Source organism: Protopterus annectens, chromosome 2.part0 (genome assembly GCF_019279795.1).
Source record: "Protopterus annectens isolate FY-2018-M chromosome 2.part0, PAN1.0, whole genome shotgun sequence".
NCBI classification, from domain to species: Eukaryota; Metazoa; Chordata; order Ceratodontiformes; family Protopteridae; genus Protopterus; species Protopterus annectens.
Window position 1 is genome coordinate 1,102,462,564 of NC_056728.1, and position 18,694 is coordinate 1,102,481,257.

Consider the following 18,694-nt stretch of genomic DNA (forward strand, 5'->3'; position numbering starts at 1 on the left):
CCCAGCTCTGTTAGAAATACTACATCTAAAGAAATCACAATCCCTCCGCACCACACGCTCCAGAGACCTCAACCTCATTACCACAATCGACAGAACATGCTGAAGGAACAGTTTCATAACCGAGAGATTGCCCATACTATGGAATAGACTTCCCTTACATGTCAAGCAGAGCACCTCACTGGCCCTCTTCAATAGAAATCTTGACGAGTGGATGGGAAATAGAAAATTCACCCCAGAGATCACTCCAGTGGCTTTACTCAACAGGGGCACTAGGAACTAAGGTCGGGTGGCACGAAGCCAGGGTAATCCTATGGGCTAGGCTTGTAAAGGCTCCATGGCCATTAGCCTAGTACACACCTATGAACCACTGCTTGTTTATGTAGGAGAGCTCAGAAGTAGCTGAATTAATAGCAAGAGCAGTAGAACATTACAGGTTCTTGTAGTGGAGACCCAATATCTGGCAGACGTGTCTGTCAGTCCATCACAAAGTTGCTTCAGAAGGCTTTGTTGACATTTCTTTTAAGATATTTTTTGCCTGTGAACTTCAGTGGTCTTTTCTTAAAGATAGCCTAAAGGAATTAGTCATCTGTTAGTTAAAAATAGGAAGTCTGAAATGTATCTAATACCACTAATGATTGATGAGTGAATTAGTTCTATATTACATGAAATTAGCCAGCTTGAAAACGTTCCAACCAGGACTATAATGGAGATGAAATCTGCCTGAATTAACTCATCTAATAATACTTTTCAGATAATCTAATTATTTTACCATTGTTATCAAAAGTAGACTTTTTGTCATTAATGCTCTTGTTTCTTGTGTTTAGCTCTGGCTTATGCGTGCATGTCTGCCTTTATCCCCAAGTACCTGTTTAATTTCTTCTTAAAGGATAACTCACATGTTATTCAAGGTAGGTTACTATAATTTTTTTATTGTTTTTATTTGTTACATGTGTTTCAAATTAGGTTGTCATATTTTTATTGTTAGGAGTTATAGTGCATGAAATTAAAACAGTTGCATTTTCTGGTACTGTCAGATTTCTGGTACTTTTTATGAACAAGTATTTGCTGCAAGGCCTTTTTGTTTTGCTACATAAGGTATAGAAAATAAAATACGCACAAGTTGAAATTATGTAGATTCTTTACCAGGGAAGGGACTGTTAAACTTTTTGGAAATTAATGGGTTTCTGTATCCCCAATCATGCATGCATAAGACAAAGAAAAAAGACCCACTGCTTGGTACTCCTCTTAGTGAGCCATTGTGGAAGAAAACTACAGTTGTGTAAGTTGAACTTACAATAACACTAGTTGCTGGAATGATCACTGCTGTAGTAGCTTGGCTATATGGGTTCCATCCTGTCAAATATATAACAAAGCTTCAAGACACCTTCCAAGCATCCACACTGTTAAGCAATTTGAGATGAGCTAACTAAAAGACAAGTTTGAGTGCAGAGTCCTGCAGAGCTTTCCTGCCAGCAGAGAGAGGGAGGCTGAACCTTGAAAGGACAATACTAGAAACAACAAAAAATAAATACATGCATCCATACAAATATTTCAAGCATGGGCAATAATGCCCTTCTAGCCTGCCAATAAACCAAAACAGTTATTCCCTTAATATGTGTCCAGGCTGTTAATAGGAAACAAAGGAAGTTACTAGGCTGTTCGCCCTGAGGCCCTTATAGGCCTAGCCAAGGGTTTAGCCCATATTTAGACAAGTCAGCACCTAAAGCACCTGTCCAGCAGGGACACAGGTGGAATCCCAGGGGTGTATTTTCTGTTTCCCATCCAGTTATCCAGGTTTCGCTTAAAAACGGATAATGAGGTCCTCTGCTTGACATGGAGAGGGAGTCTATTCCATAGATGGGGGAGTCTCTGGGACACAAATCTGTCCCACCAACAAGTCTTATTGATATCACAGACCGGGTTTAGATCACACGTGTGGGTTATCAAGTGGAGCTTGACTTGCGGATATGCAGCAGTCCCATCAACGGGGGATCTGAGATTGGTTTGTATGCCAGACAGAGGTCACCTCTGAGGAGTCTGTATGAAACTGAGTAGAGGGACAGGGCTTTTTGCCTATCTGTGTAGGGTAGATGCTTGAGGCCCTGGATTTTCCTGGTGAGGAACCTTTGCGGTCTCTCCAGCTGCTGCATGTGCTTTGCGATGTATGTGCTGAAGGGGGCAATGTACTCAGTAATTGGCCTTATAACGGAAGAATACAGGGGTGTTATGACCTCCTTGTCCCCTGGATGAGATACCCTTGATAATCCATTCCATGGCCATGCAGATCAGGCTAGTTAGGCTGATGGATCTATAATTTACCAGATGGGTGAACGCTCCACCTTTGTCTAAAGGGATGACAGTGGCTGTCCTCCACTTGGCTTGGACAAAGCCGGTATTCAGGCTTTGGTTGAATAGGGTGCCTAATGGTGTTGCAAGTTCATGCCTGAGTTCATGTTGGATGCAGCCTGGGATGTTATCTGGTCCCATAGAGGCTGTATTTTTTGCCTTTGAGAGGGCAGTGATGACATGTTCCCTCCAGTTCCTACAGAGGGGGATGGGTTTGCGAAGCTGTATATACCATCCCTCAGGAGGTTCTAATCAGCTTCTTTTTTTTTTTTTTTTTTTGACCCTAGCTAGACAGGGGTCAGGGGAGCTGGTGACTTCAAAAGTGACCACTTCATGGTCAGATCTTACCAGGTAGGGTGATAGTGTAGGATTGTTGCAGTGGTTACTCATGTTGGTCAATACCAAGTCCAAGATATTATTACCTCTTGTGGGGGTATCTGACTAGCCATTCCAAGGCATTTGCATTGACAAAATCGAGGAATCTCTGGGCATTTGTGTTTTGGTATGAGTAGTTTTTCCAGTCTATGCTTGGGTAGTTAAAGTCACCCAGGATCAGGGTAAAGGGTTGAATCTTGATAGATCCGAAGAGGTCCAGATAGGTGGAGTGGGCATCTTGAGTCAAATTCCGGGGCCTGTAGCTAGCTATGATTTGAAGGGTCTATGACACTGGATCAAAAACTGATTTCATCAAATGGCTTTTACACCAAAAATGCCACTGATAGAAATCGGTTTTGTAGGGGGCTGCACCCCCCCACTAAATATATATATATATATATATATATATATATATATATATATATATATATATACATATAAATACCAACTCCGAGATTGCACTACAGTGAGGAAAGGGCACATTTTCCGATCTTCATTGTACCGTGATCTCACAAAACCAATTTCTATCAACAGCATTTTCGGTGTAAAAGCCATTCGATTAAATCAGTTTTCAATCCAGTGTCTTAGACCCAATTTGAATAGGGGTCTTGTCAATGGTTAACAGCACCTGGAGTGTTTCCTGTGCATCATAATGTTTGCTTGGAGGTGTGTGTGTTTTTAATATAGAATGAAACTCCACCTCTTTTAGCTTTGCTGCCCACAGTTTGGGGTCTGAATTTATGATAGGATGAGAAATCAGGTAAGGCTGGGGTGCTGTCCGCAGCTTTGAACCAGGTTTTTGTGACTGCACAAATGTCAGCATCTTCCAGGTTTAAGAACGCTTGCAATGAGTGCAGTTTCATGTTTAGACTCCTAGCGTTTAGCAGCATGACCTTTAGTTTGCTTTTTGTTGAGAAGGCACTATGGGGGAGCAAGGGTCTTTGCAGAAGCTTGAAGCCCAAGCTGGACAGATGCAGACCATCTCTAAGAAAGCATCGTTGTTTGTCGATCATATATTTCCAGGCTGTCAGGTATTGGATCCTGCTGGAATGACACCAGAAACTAAGCCAGTTGTTAAAAGTCAATCATTTTCTGTTTGTATTGAGGCATCATTCTGGGTGACGGTAGAATGCTGCATTAGTCTAGGGACATACCTGCCTGGGACACATATTCAGTGAGTTCAGTCATGTCTCTCTTCTTATCTTGTTCTTAAAAAGCTGTGTAATTTAGTAGTTTATTCTATGCAGTAGCTGTTGAACCAATTAGTAATCTCCCATTCCTATATAATCATGGTTTGTTTGATGATTCTGTTGTACTTTTTGATAACCGCAATCATTCCCAGAGGTAGTTGTCTCTTAAATACCCTATATACCTGAATAGGGTATCCTCTTAAATGTTTATATGAGGCAGTATACAAGTTCAGATAGTTTAGGCTTTCATAATAACTTAAATTTTCAATTCCATGAATGCCCTTGGTATGTTTCCACTGTACTCTTTCCAGTTTACTCATGTTTGTTTTCTTGTAGGGTTTCCATATAGTTATTGCCTACTCAAGTTTGGGTCTAATATAGCTAAGAAACAATGCCTTCATCATTTCTGATTTCCTAGACTTTATATTTTTATGTAACCTGTAGTTTGGTTGATATGATTAGAAAAACTCAAAGCTGGATCTATGCATATCCCCAGGTCCTTAAATGAATCTACAGTTTCAATCACTGTGTTCTGTATTAAATATTCATCTTTCAGTTTGTGTCTCCCAAGTCTCATATGCTTAGTTATTTATGTATTTAGCCGCAGATTAGTCTCCTGTGCCCAAATGGTCAGTTTAGTCAAGTTCTTTATAGACATGCCTTATTTGTAACACATGTAATCAGTTTACCTATTTTTAGGTCATCTGCATACAGACTGTATAACACCTTAAATGAAAAAGCTAGATCTGAAAGATACAATATAAACAAGTATTTGCCTACGACAGAGCCCTATTGGACATCTTCTAATCTTGAATTTCACCTGTCCATTTGTTGTATGATACTTGCCATGTCCTATTTGTAAGCTATGCAGCTATCCATCTTGAGTACATCACTGTATAGTTCTAATTTATTGATCAGTGTTTTGTGTGTATGACCTTATCAAATACAGAAGTTAAATCTATGTAAATTATATCACAGCACAAATTTTTATTCATTGCTGTTAGCATATTGTTATAGAACATCATGTTACAGGTGGAAATAGAGCTATTTTTAAAATATGCAACCTTTCCAGTTCTGACAGTAATTTATCCAGTATAACCTTCTTCATTATTTTTCCACAATATGAAAATAAATTTGTGGGACTGTATGACTCTGTGTTTGTCCTACTTCCCTTTCCCCTTAAAGACAGGTTTAATAAGCACATGTCTCCAATCATGACAGATCTCTACATATCTATACGACCTAGTAAATAACAGATATAATGGCACTGTAAGTTCTTGCTTGAAGTGTTCTCAGGCCATTATTACTAATTCGGTCTCCTCCCTGTGCTTTGCTTGGATCAATTTGCATAATTCTTTTTCAGTATAATGTAATTTGATTTCACTATCTGGGGTTACCTGGATGTCACTAGGACAGTTTATCACCCTCTTTGTGGAGCCAAACTGCTTTGCATAAGATGTTGTAAATATATCTGTAATCTGCTGTGTCTGAGAATACATTTTGCAATCTACACACAGTTTGTATGTCTTTACTCCTTGCACATCTTGTGCATCTATAAAATGGTTTCCTATTAGGCCCAGTATCTTTTTATACATTTCCTTCATTTTTCTTGATCTTGTCTCACACTATGTTTAAATTTGTCTGTCCAGCTTGATTATTTCAGTTTTTAAAGTCATAGTTTAACCTGTTTATCATTTCTTGTATTTTTTGTCTTCAAACAATTTCTCTTTCATAACTTTCCACATTCCTTCTGCACTTTTTTTCCACACCCTGGCAGTAACAACACACCAAATAATAAAGGGGGGGGGGGGGAGTGCAGGGAGGGAGTGGCTGTTGCAACAGTGATCATTCAAACATCGACTGCTACAGTAATTTCAGCTTATGTGACTGTACTGTGTTCTTAGCTATATGGCTAGATTACCTTAGCTAACTACATTTGGAAGGTGGAAGAAGCCCCTGGAGAATGATCCTAGCAAAAATGAATCAAGCTTACAGGGTTTTGTAAAAGTATGTACAGAGGACTAAGTAGCAACATCTAGAATACTTGTAGAATCCTGCGCTCTCCAAAAAGCTATAGATGAAGCCAAGGCCCTACTAGAGAGTGCTTAAACCCTGCCTGGAATAGATTTGTCATGGCAAGTATAACAAAAGGTAATAGCTTTAGACAACCATTTGGAAATAATCTGTTTTGATACAGGTTGTCCCTTCTTCTTATCTTCACAAGAAAAGAACAATTGATCCAAAAATCTGAAAGATTTAGTTCTATCAATATACTACCTGAGTTGTCTATGGACATCCAAGGTGTGGAATGTCCTTACTCATTTTTAGTTTCAAGAAAGAAAATGGATAGATGGATAGTTTGGCTTAAAGTAAACTCTAATACCACTTTAGGCATAAAGAAGGCTTAGTTCTCAAAGAAACGCTGTCCCTGTGGAAAATGAGGTAAGGTTGACTCACCATAAGAGCTTGTGACTCAGATACCCTTCTTGCAGAGTTCAGAGCAATTATTAAAACTGTTTTCCATGTTAAGAACCGTATTTCAGCCAGATTAGCTGGTTCAAATGGAGCAAGTTTTAGCTTCTCTAACACAAAATTAAAATCCCAAGGAGGGGCTACTGGTTTACTTGGAGGCCTCTTATGCAAAACCCTTTTCAAGAATATTTTGACATGAGACTGCCTTGAAAGAGGAGTATCCATTGGCAGACATGCTGAAATGTGCGATAAATCAGCCTTAATAGAGGAATAAGAAAGGCCATAAAATAGTAACTCACATAAATAGTGTAAAACCAGAGAATAGCTAACCCTGAGTAGGTGTTGGGTATGTTGTTGGCACCAGCTGGAAAACCTGTTTTGTTTGCTAATATATTCTTTTCTAGTAGCAAGCTTTCTCTCCTTCCTTACTACCTGCTGCATGTCCTCAGAAAGCAGGTTCCAAAAAGGAATTAAGACCTTATCATTCAGGAAATCAACTGAAGATTATTGATTTTAGGGTATATCAAACACCTGTATTCTTGTGTGACTAGATCCATTCTGTGAGGAAGCCTGTGGTAAGGGCCCCTGGCCATTTCCAAAAGAAGGGAGAACCATGGTTGCCTGGGCCAGAAGGGAATCACCATAGTTATCTTGAAGGATTCCTTCTGAATCTTCAGAAGGACCCTGGATATTAGTGGAAAGGCATGCAAGAACATTCCTGTCCAAAGAAAAGGCATCTGTCTTTCATGCCTTCTTGCATGCAGTTCTGGAACAGAATTTTGCCAGTCGATTGTTCAGAGACATGGCAAAGAGATCTACTTGAAGAACTCCTCACAGATGAATCAAATCTTGGAAGTCCCCAAATCTAGTTTACATTTGTGAGGGTCTGCCCTGGTCCTGCTCAGCTTGTCTGCTCACAATTTTGCTCTGACAAAATGTAGGTTGTCTGCCGAGTGAGATTGTGCTGTGAAGCTATATCCCAGGCTAACATGACTATTCTGCAAAGAGGGTAGAACCTGGTTCCCCCTTACTTGTTGACTGTAGTATTGCCTATGATTACTTGAAATGGTCCCAGGGACAAAGATGGTTCACAGAGTTGAGTGCCTTGATCTGGGCAAGCATCTCCTTGATATTTATGTGCTTGCATCTGTCTTTGGTGTCCCACACCCCCTGCACATTTAGCCCTCCAAAAATGCTCCCCAAGCAAAGTCCAAAGCATCTGTGGTGACTGATGGCTTTGGAGCAGGGATAGAGAAGGGGAGACCTGGATTTAAGGGTATCAGTTGTCTTCACCAAAAAAAATGTATATTCTAACAAAACCTGAGATTTGAAAAGATAAAGAGTGTTGATGCTGGGACCAAAGAGATTTCAGATACCACTGTATCTTCATGATATCTGATGAAGCTTGTTTAAGGGAAAAAGCGCTCATCTATTTGTTTTTCAATAAAGAAGTGTTGATTTCTAATCAAGTTCTAATTGCTTGATTATACAGAAGTCTCAGCTGAGTTTGTCTACAGTTCATGGTTCTTTTTTTTCTGACCTCCTTATGGGAGGGAGTTGTCTAACCCTAGTCTAGAAAACTGTTGTGCCTCAAAACAAGGATCTGTGCTTTATATACATATGAATATATACATGTGTGTGTGTGTGTGTGTGTGTATTTAGTCTTCTGAAGGTCATCAGTTCATGGCCCATTGAACATTAACCGTAACCACTGAAAAGTAGAAGCCACCAAAACAACTTAACACAAATCATAGTTTTCTTTTTGTATTTTCTTTCCCCCATATCTTGCCAATCATCATTCCTTCCAGAGTCAGCATATTCATTCACCAGTTGGAAGGATATAATTGCGCACCAGTATCACCCTCATCTCTTCTTGTCTTAAATGGGAAGACCACTAATTCCTCTTATTTTAGATCATGTTTCTTCTTCTGTTTTGCATGTGTCTTTCTGGCAGCTTTCCTCTGAACTTCTTCCAGCAGCCAGATGTCCTTTCTCTTATACAGCCTACAGAAGTGCATGTGCCACTCAAGGTGTGGTCAGACCAAGGCCCCATAGGGTGGAAGCTTTACCCTTTTGTATTCTGGACCCCTGATTATAGACTCCATCGCTCTCTTTTTGCTGTTGCCACTGCCCTCTCAGTTTTTTCCAAGTGGCATTGCCAGGTGTGGTCAACATGCCCCGGATCCTTTTTCTGTTTTATTGCCATCAGTTCTATTCCTTCTCAGTCATCCTTCACATCAAGGTTGTTGTGGTGTACATAAAATACTTTGAATTTGTTTGTATTGAACCTCATTTGTCAACTTCTTCACCACTGATCATCCTTGCCAAGTCCTTTGCTGCCGTCTCATTCTCCATTGTTCACTGCTGCTGCACCACCCGTCTGTGCCATCAGCATAAAGATTAAGAATGTTCTCATTTCTTTCATATTTATGTCTGTGGTGTATCGGACTCAGGACAGATGTGGCACTGCACTGGTCACTCACCATTTTCTAGACAGTCACCATATCAGCACAACCCTCTGTATCTTAATTCAACCACATAGCAGTCATTTTCTCCATTCTTGGTCCTAACCCTAACCCCTTCAGTTTTCCTGTTATCCCTGTGTGTGGATCCAAGATAAGACCTTGATGAAGTTTCAAGTTTGTCTTCTAGTATTCCTTTGTCAAGTTTACCTGCAGTAGAACAAATACTGCGGGCAACATTTATGCAGAAATGGGAACAGATTTATTCACCGTATCGCATTACATGTGGTACCTCTGCAATTTGCCTTCAAAGGATGAATCTAATTACACTAATCCCCTTACTTTATACCCAGTGCCCCTCTGTTGATTTAATTAAATAATTACATTTCAAATTCAGTATCATTTTTAAATGTAATTACATTATTAAAGTGTAAACACATTTTATGAAATGCAATTTCGTTTTTCTATAATTTCATTTATTATTTATTTTATTTATTTATTTATTTTACATTTGTTGACCGGGTTTGTCCGACTGAGCTAATAGCCCTTTTTCAGTGGAGGCCCAGGGAGAAAAGCTCCACAGATTTACAATAAAAATAAAATAGTCAGTTGTACTGGAAGCAAAACATTAACATTTTCAGTAAAAGCATAGAAATTATTTACAGAGTTTAGTTTGCCATTTAACATAAGATATGTGTAGAAACAATATGCAGAGTTTGTTAGTGTAGCCAAAGAAGTTAGTTAGTCACAGTTAGTGATGATGGTACAGATAGTATATCAGTAGAGATATTTTTAGGATTGAAGAGACTGGTAATTACCTTGATAAGACTGCTAAGAGAACTGACACATAGAAATAAAAACCAATGAGGGCAGACAGTAAGCTGTGTAGGAAAGGGAGACAGTTTATGGAGGGTGAGTACAGTGGCATGCCCTGCAACTTTTTAGGTGTTCTTTGGCGGCTGTTTTAAATTCTCTGAGTTTTTTGTGTGACCTAATTTCCATTTGTTCCATGAAGTGGTAGGGTAGTTGCTGCAGAGGTTTTGACCAGTTTTCTTCTTGTGTTTATAGATTTATATTAAGTCTTGGTCAGAGCTTCAGAGTCCTAGAGGGAGTATAGAAGGAGATACGAGGAAATAGGTTTGGACAGAAAGAAGGTTGCTACAAGATAGAGTAGATAATCTGAAACTGAGCAAGGATAAGCTGGTAGGGTAATTCTAGCCAGTTTAAGTATTTTAAAGAAAGACAGTGATGAGATCTATAGTTTTAGTTTTAGTTTGCAGCAAATTTGGCCACTTTGTTATAGGTAGTTTCTAGCTTAGTTAGGAGAGAAGTTTGGAGGTTGGTGAGGATTTGAGAGTTATACAGTAAGCTTGGTAGTATATAGGCATGAGAGAGGGATACTTTAGCTTTGGTAGTTAGGAACTTTTTTATTTCTGTATAAGGGTAAGTTTTTGATAGGTTTTCTTAATGCAATTATTAACAAGCAAATCAAATTTCAGTTGGTCATCTAGCTTGACACCTAGAAGTTTTGTGTTGGGTTCAGCTACGATAGGTGTGTTATTTAGAGAATGGATAGCAAAAGTGGATTTAAGGTGGTTTCGGTTTTTGGGAAGAAAAAGTACGTTTTTTTTTTTAGGATTCAGAATTAGCTGGTTGTTAGAGAGCCAGATTTCAACTGAGTTAAAAGATTTCTGAGTAACAGAATGCATGTCAGAGAGGGTGTCAGCAATGGTGATGACTGTAGAATCATCAGCATATTGGACAAGGGATGACAGTTTAAAAGCAGGAGACAAAGGGTACAGGAGACGTACTAGGGGTAAATTAACACTCTATTGTGGCTGGCAACATTAACCCTACATATACTGGAACTATTGAGAGCTAAAATAACATTCAACTAAAAGCTACTGGTACTAGTGTTAGTTAAAACAAGTAATATGGTAGACTGCTGGCATTGTACTGTATCCTGGTGGCCAAAGTAAGTTACTACAGCCAGAATAACTAACCTGCGTGCATGCTCACCTGCCCTGTAGTAATACTTTAAGGCCATCTGCTTTTTAAAAAGAAGTGAACTGCTCTTTATCATTTAAAAACACATTCAAAGTGTGGATAAATTACAGTAGAAGGAACACCTGCAGTTGAGCTGGAAAGCTGTGGTTTTTAGTTTTTGGAGTTGCTTCAGGCAGGTAACTAAGAATTTTTATAACTCTTTCACAAGGTATTTTGCTGGGCGAGTCTGTTGAGCATGGGATGACCACAGAGTGTTTAACCCATCGGGAGAAGCTGCAAGAGATAAGGGGGAACACACACAAAAGGTTATACCAAGAAAGTAAGAAAAGACGTATGAGAGACCAGACATAGAAAAACCCTAGAGAATCAGAAGGATAAGTCAGGTATAATACAGAACAAGAAATAACCAGTGTAGCAATAACAGTATTCCCAGTTGACTAAGCCGTGAAAGCAGAACATATAGTACTTTTTAAACAACTAAAATAGCACTAAAATTACTTTTTAAACAACTAATATAGCACTAAAAGTAACTGCAGTAATTTGTACAGAAATAGCAAATATTAGCAAACAGTTAACTAAGCCCTGTAAGCAGGGCAGAAAACATTCTTAAAAAAACTAGGAGTAAATGCAGTAGTTTATACAGATAAAGCAACTTATTGCAAACACAGTCAACTAAGTCCTGTAAGCAGAACAGACAACAATTCTTAAAAACTGTAATGTAATACTAGGAGTAAATGCAGGAGCTTGCTCAGATAAAGCAACTTTTAGCAAACGCAGTTAACCAAGCCCTGTAAGCAGAGCAGACAACAATTCTTAAAACTGTAATGTAATATGAGGAGTAAATGCAGGAGCTTGTACAGATAAAGCAACTTATAGCAAACACAGTTAACTGTGCACTGACAGTGTGTAGTAGCAGTGTAAACAGCAATAAATAAAACAGTATGTCTTGTACAATACCTTCGAAAGCCAGTGAGCACACAGGCAGGGGGGAGTCGAAGCTTCAAAAACTTTCAAAGAATTTATTGAGAATGCTGGTTTAAATGCTTTGCTGCCATCTACGGGTCACAGTTTGCTTTATTTTATATGTTTTAGTTGTGAATAACTTTATTATACTCTGAGCCTACCCATGTTTATGTTCATTTTTTGTTTTGGAGTGATCAAGGATTTGCTGCAAATTCCAGACATTTTATGGTATGCATGTTCAATATATTACAAGTGAAGTCGGATATGTGTGCTTTATATGCTTTAGAGCCTATATTAATTGTGTGAATGGTCAGTTTTGATTATATTGGATTTAGATATGTCTTGTTATGAATGTTTTGCACAACCATATTTTGTTTACACATTACGGTGGTTTGAGTTTTATTTTGGTTGGTTTTACACGTTATACATTTAGAAGCCATATTGCCTTTTGCAGTAGTGAGTTACAATCTTGGCAATTGTTCTTAGAACATATTACACAATATTGGATCATCGTCATCTTCTTTTGGCTGTTCCCGTTAGGGGTCGCCACAGCGGATCACCTGTTTCCATTTCTTCCTGTCCTCTGCATCTTGCTCTGTCACACCAACCACCTGCTTGTCCTGTCTCACCACATCCATAAACCTTATCTTAGGCCTTTCTCCATCCTTAGCATCTTTTTCCCAATATACTCAGCATCCCTCCTCAGCACATGTCCAAACCAACGTAATCTTGCCTCTCTGGCTTTGTTTCCAAACCTTCCAGTGTGGGCTGACTCTCTAATATACTTAATCCTAATCCTGTCCACCCTCGTCACACCCAGTGCAAATCTTAACATCTTTAACTCTGCCACATCCAGCTCAAACTCCTGCCTTTTTGTCAATGCCACTGTCTCCAACCCATATAACATAGCTGGTCTCACTACCCTCTTGTAGACCTTCCCTTTCACTCTTATAGGCACTCGTCTGTCACAAATCACTCCTGACACTCTTCTCCACCCACTCCATCCTGCCTGTACTCTCTTCTTCACATCTCTTCCACACTCACCGTTACTCTGAACTATTGACCCCAAGTATTTAAAATCATCCACCTTCGCCACCTCTACTCCTTGCATCCTCACCATTCCTCTATTCTCCCTCTCATTCAAACACATATATTCTGTCTTAGTCCTGCTGACCTTCATTCCTCTTCTCTGGATACAGTGTTTTATTTAAATTGTCTGAAAATGCATGTTTTGGGCATTAATTGTGTGAGTGATCAGTGCTGGATAGATTTGATTTAGGCGTGATCTATCACAAATGCTTCGTACAAATATATATTTTACATTCACACAATGCAGTGTTTTTTTATTTTGTTTTGGTTGCTCCTAAGTATGCTGTATGAACAGAAGTTTCAGTGTTTTTGAATAAATTATTTAAAGTCTTAGCAACTGCTTTTTGAGCACAGTATACAATACTGGATATCATTCCATTTAAATTGTTTTGTTAATAATGTTGATTTTTAATTGCTGTTCATATATTTTTGAAATACAGCATGGACTTATTTCTATAGGTTCAGTTTGGGAAATGACGTTTTTAATATTACATTCACTTGGAATCCGATTGGATATTTTAACTTTGTGCAATTGTTATATAAAGGGCATAGATAAATTAATAGTATTTAAATGTTAATCAAAGAATTATTGTTGTTTATGTCTGATGAAGCATCTTAGCAAGGACGCAAAATCACTTACTGTTTTCAAAGAAATGTGTTTTATTTTATAAATACTAGCAGTGTTTGTTCTGACTTTGTTTTTTTTTAGTTAATAAATTTTTTGTTACTAAGTGGGACGTTATCCTCTCGGAATTTCTGTTTTTTTACACCTGTTGAGGTTTTATATTTTTTGAGAAGCATAATTCTCCGACCCTTTCTAGTTCCCAGCCTGTAACTAAAACGCATGTTGTCATTATCCTGGATACAGGCTGAAGGGATGAATGATTTTTTTTCGTTACGTTTCTGTGATGGCTAGTGTTGTGGAGGTTACTGCATAGAGCCATGCCTCATGATGCCCATTTGTTAATAATACTGCAGGTACTGATACATACATTTAGTTTGCAGTGCTGAGTATTAGATAAATTGCAGGTGCTAAGAATAATAGATAAGCTTTGGATAAGATTAGAGACTGAATGACTGAACTGGGCAAGAAGCTTGGGTTACTGTGTATGTCACCCTGTCTTAGACATTTAAGACGAAGACAGAAAAGTAAGTTTAAGAGGTGTATCGCTTGGTAGTAGTAGTGACTTCTGAATGTTGAAGGAGATATATTTGCATTATGTCATCTTTTTTGCTAAACAAATAAGTGAATATGATTGTGGAGGAATGATATTTGTATTGGAGTGTTATTGTTGGTGTCACTGGTCATGACTTTCGAGCAGATGCAGTAGCTGGAAGGGATGATGCCACAAAGGATGAGGCAACATGAGAGGAGGAAAAGAGTAAGAATGTTAGTAAATAACCATTTATTTGTGCCCATATTGCAAAGGATGAGATGGGAAAAGTATATTGGAACAGGTAGAATGAAAGAGTAAGGAAGTGGTTGGGAAGGAGCATCTGGTAATGGTGTAGGGGAAGTTAATAGTGGTAGAAAGGCAATGGAAACAAATGGTAACAGGTGACTTGTTCAGCATGTTGAGAGGAGGGATTAAGCCTTTTGGGTGTATGGGAATTAGTTAAGTCGAAGAGATGAGGGGAGGGGAGTTGAAGAAGAAGTAGGGCCTGAAACCTATGCTGTTTCAATGAAGAAGAAGGGTTTAGTGCAGTTGCCACAAGGCTGCAAGAGAGAAATGTTAAACAGGAGCAGCTTTAATTACCACCTAAGCTGCTAAGAGGCTGAAGAAATCGATACATAATGGATAGGGTAGAGTCAGAGGGAATTGGGAGAATTGGGAGGCATTAGGAAGTATGTGGAGACAGCTTATGTGACACCTAGGCTGATACTGTATATGGAAACGGCCTTTCTGCCACCTAAGCTAAAAAGGAAAATTGAAAATTGATAAATATGGAGGATTGAGAGAGAGAAGGTTAAAGTGAAATTTACTGAAAGAGCCTACCTGCCAAAGTTTTTTCTCACCAGCTAGGAGAACAGCCCTTTCCATGAACCATTCACATAGGTTACTTACAATATTTTACAATCATTAGCTAATCCCAGGCTCCTATAGAATTTAGTAATATGTAAGGATGAATGGCCAGTAGCATTAGGAATGCATATTATCTCTGCAATCTGACTAATTTTCTTCAAGGTCAAGAGGCCTGTCTTGCACATCAAGGCTGGATTAACAAGGGGTTTAATGGAGTTACATCTCCAGGCCCACATGTCTGAAAGAGGTACTGCTGCTTCTTATTTCAGTTTAGTGTGAAATCCTGAGCTATTGTAACAGTAACCAATTAGGTCCTTTATAATTTTCATCTTCAGGCCCAGAAGGCCCATAATCTTACACTTTTGCATGCATATAGTTACTCCTCACTGTATCGACTATCTCTGAAGTTGTGGAAGCTCTGAAATACTGGTAAAGCCAGTGGAGATTTCATTTGCCTTTACCAAGTTTCTGTTATTGTATTTAAACGTATTTACTGACTTGAGCCCTACAGTGAAGTTCCAGAATTTTCCTGTTTAAGATTTTAGCATTAGACAGGAAAAACTTGAGCACACTTGGTTTCTTCACTGTAGATTGAAGTGTGTTATGGGCTTTCAAAAAAAACATTTAGAAGTTTGGTGTTGCACTAATATAACACCTTGATATTCTTGTGCCCAGTATGGGAGAGTTCCTTACCATGTATGTGATTTTGCCACAAGTTGTTCCCAGAAGTAAATATATTTCACCCTGTTGCTCATAGACCAGTGCATCAACTCACTATTCATATGGACTGCCTGGGTATGTGCTTCTCTTGAGAGGTGGGGAGATTATGTTGATGAAGCTTCTTAACTCCCTTTTCATCGTGTCATGTGATTAGTTCTCTTTCCTCTTTGAGGAAAACTTCACTTGGTGTTTCATGTAGATCATTTGCTCAGGTAACTGTCACAGCTAAACTATACCTCATTACAGAAGAATTTAACTTAATAATGACTTTTTCATATGTCTTCTATTTTACTATCACCCAGGCAGGAAAAAGGGACTTCATTTCAGTGACATCTTGGGACTATATTCCCTTGACTTCTAGTCACAGACACCTTCAGGATTAGAGCCCTTATCAGAGTTAGTTTCATTAGAGTTCACGTTCCCTAAGTGTTCCATTTTCTTTGTCTTGTCTATTATTTATGTTAGTGTATTCCCTGCCACCTCCTAATACTCTTTGTGTCTTCATTTAGAAAAGTAGACATTACTAGGACTTTCATAAGTAGGGTATTGGCTGTAGTAATTTTCATTTAAATGATCTGATGCTAAGTTAACACCATCAACTCACTGCTTGCCAGGATTCTCCAAACTGACTGCTGGTTGTTGGTTGATAACTCACAGAAGTGGTGGTCTCTGCCAGTTTATGGACAAATCATTTTAGTGCACTCTTCTTTCCTTAACACGATGTACAAGCATTGCATGGTCTCCAGTCACTGCTGCTGAAGGCAACAAATGCTCTGTTGACTTGTGGCAGCTTATCTAGATAATACTGGAGAAGTTAGTAGAAAAATGGCCATTTTTCCATGATTTTCCTGTTATAAACACATACAGCACCAGAATTACCTGGTTTAAAGACTTAACCCTTGCATGTGATATAAATAGGACCTGCTGGAGAGACAGGTGTGTATATATATATATATATATATATATATATATATATATCTATCCCAGAGACTACCCCTTATCAGGAACAGGCTCCCCATCCATGTGAAACAGAGTTCCTCCCTAAACCAATTCAAGTGTAACATGGATAGTTGGATAGGGAACATGAAATTCATCCCTGGTTTGGCACCTGTGTCTCTAATGGACACATGCATCCTGTAAATGGTTCATCTCCCCGGCCCCTGTCTGTGCATATTTCATCTTCCAAGCCCCTACTTACACTTATCAAGGGTATCAGAATTTGTCAGAGATTTGGTAATACAGGGCTATGCTTAAAAAGGTGCTTGTGATCATTAGCCTAGTACACACACCTATGAACCGGTACTTTAAGTTACTGATGTTACAGATGCATGCATAATCATTGGCTTTAGTGACAATGATTATGCTCCTGTAACTGCTAAAATAAGCCAGTTATTCATGTTTTAATAGGGGAGTGTCTGTAGGTATAGGAGGCATGGTAGAGACAAACATCTTACAGTTTTAGTGTAAGTGCCACTCCAGGAAGGCATGATCCATGCTGTAGATAGAAATGAGTTAATGGATTCTGGAGAGGGTGATAGTAAATCATGTAAAATGCCTGCTGTAATGGCACTAGAGCATCTAGTTGCATTTGCTACAGAAGTTCAGGTTCATTAGTCTTGTTTCTGCTGTACCTGTGCAGGAGTCTTCCAGCTTACTGCACATTGTGATTTGTTGGCTGAGCTGATAATGCAGTTTGATTCCAGAACATTATGGTCCTACAGCAACAGGGGTCTGTTAAAAATTGGTAATACAAAATAAAGATTTTGGAAAAAAAAAAAAAAAAAAAAGTCACCTTTCATGTTGCCTCCTGGTACTTCTTTTTCTTCAGCTTCATCACTCGTTCTGATGTCAGCTGTATTGATTCAAACTCTTCTAACACCCGCTTTTCATTTAGCACTGTACTTTGTGTCTTACCTCCTAGTGAATTTGTAAGCAGATATTAACATTAAATAAAAAGAACTGCAAAAGAGAAGTTGGGATAGGAACTATTTATTTTGTAAGGGTCATATGAAGGGGTTGGATATCAAGTACAATGCAAACAAAATAATTCCTAAGGAGTATAAAGAGGTTTAGGACAAAATGAGAAAAGTAGTAGATTTTTGGAACGCTTTTAAAAACTGTTATTTAGGAAAAGGGTTTTAGTTAAAAGCATTTTGCTGGCTTTGGGTAATTCCTTTTAGTACAGTTTATCCATTGTTTGAAGAAATGGAAATTGAATTAATGGATATTTTTGTTGCATTAATATGAGAAACCCAATTTAATCATATAAAATGTTTGCCTCTAAAAGGAAGGAGGAAGAAAGAGGATTGCCAATGGTGAATCCAACAGTAATTTTTGCATTCTTGGTTTAATGTTGTATCATTAAGAGATTTAATAATCAGAAAAGTTGTTAAGGAATTATGGATATGTACTGAAGAGGGCCGAACAAAAGGAAAAGGAGTCAAGAAAACAGATTTGTTATATGAGGCTTATAAAAAGAAAGAGGTATGAGAAAGACACAAAAAGATAATAGTGTTAGGAAGTGATACTAGCATTTACTCCAAGGTACTAACATGGAAAAGTTTGCAAGAAAAATACTGAAGTGTTGGAAGAATAAGTCAAAGGTTAAAATGTTGAAAAGGGCTTCAGAATTTTACATGGAAATTATTTCATGGTAACTCAGTTAAATCTGAGAGGAAGTATAAAGTAATTCAGGAAAATATGGATATGTCAGAAGATGTGAAGAATATAACACTGGACAACCCGTTTAAGGAATGTGCATTTTAAATGCTTGTAGAATAGAGTAAACAACAAGTGATAATGTCCTGAACAGGTAAGTTTAAAAACAGATATTAAGCATGGTGTTTATGGTAGTATATTAAAAGACAGACAATAATAAAAATCGGTACTTATGTTTTATCGCAACCACCAGGTTCTAAACGAGTCATTCTACAGTCGTGCGTGGTCGGGATGGGTAAACAGCATGACTGTAAGTAAAACTGCTATAGCGGTATGGTGTCGGGTGGATGTAAATGGTTTGCAACAGATTTTTTTTCCCCTTCTAAAG

At 38.4% G+C, this 18,694-nt stretch overlaps 1 protein-coding gene across 2 annotated transcripts in view; it reads left to right on the forward strand.

The window, feature by feature from the left end:
• The window catches only part of TBCK (TBC1 domain containing kinase), a 1,512,759-nt gene that overhangs the window by 868,023 nt on the left and 626,042 nt on the right, over positions 1–18,694 (forward strand). For both annotated transcript variants that reach the window (XM_044061297.1, XM_044061298.1), the window contains one exon: positions 825–908. In XM_044061297.1, the coding sequence (XP_043917232.1) occupies positions 825–908 (84 nt within the window). The remainder of the gene's footprint in view (positions 1–824; positions 909–18,694) is intronic.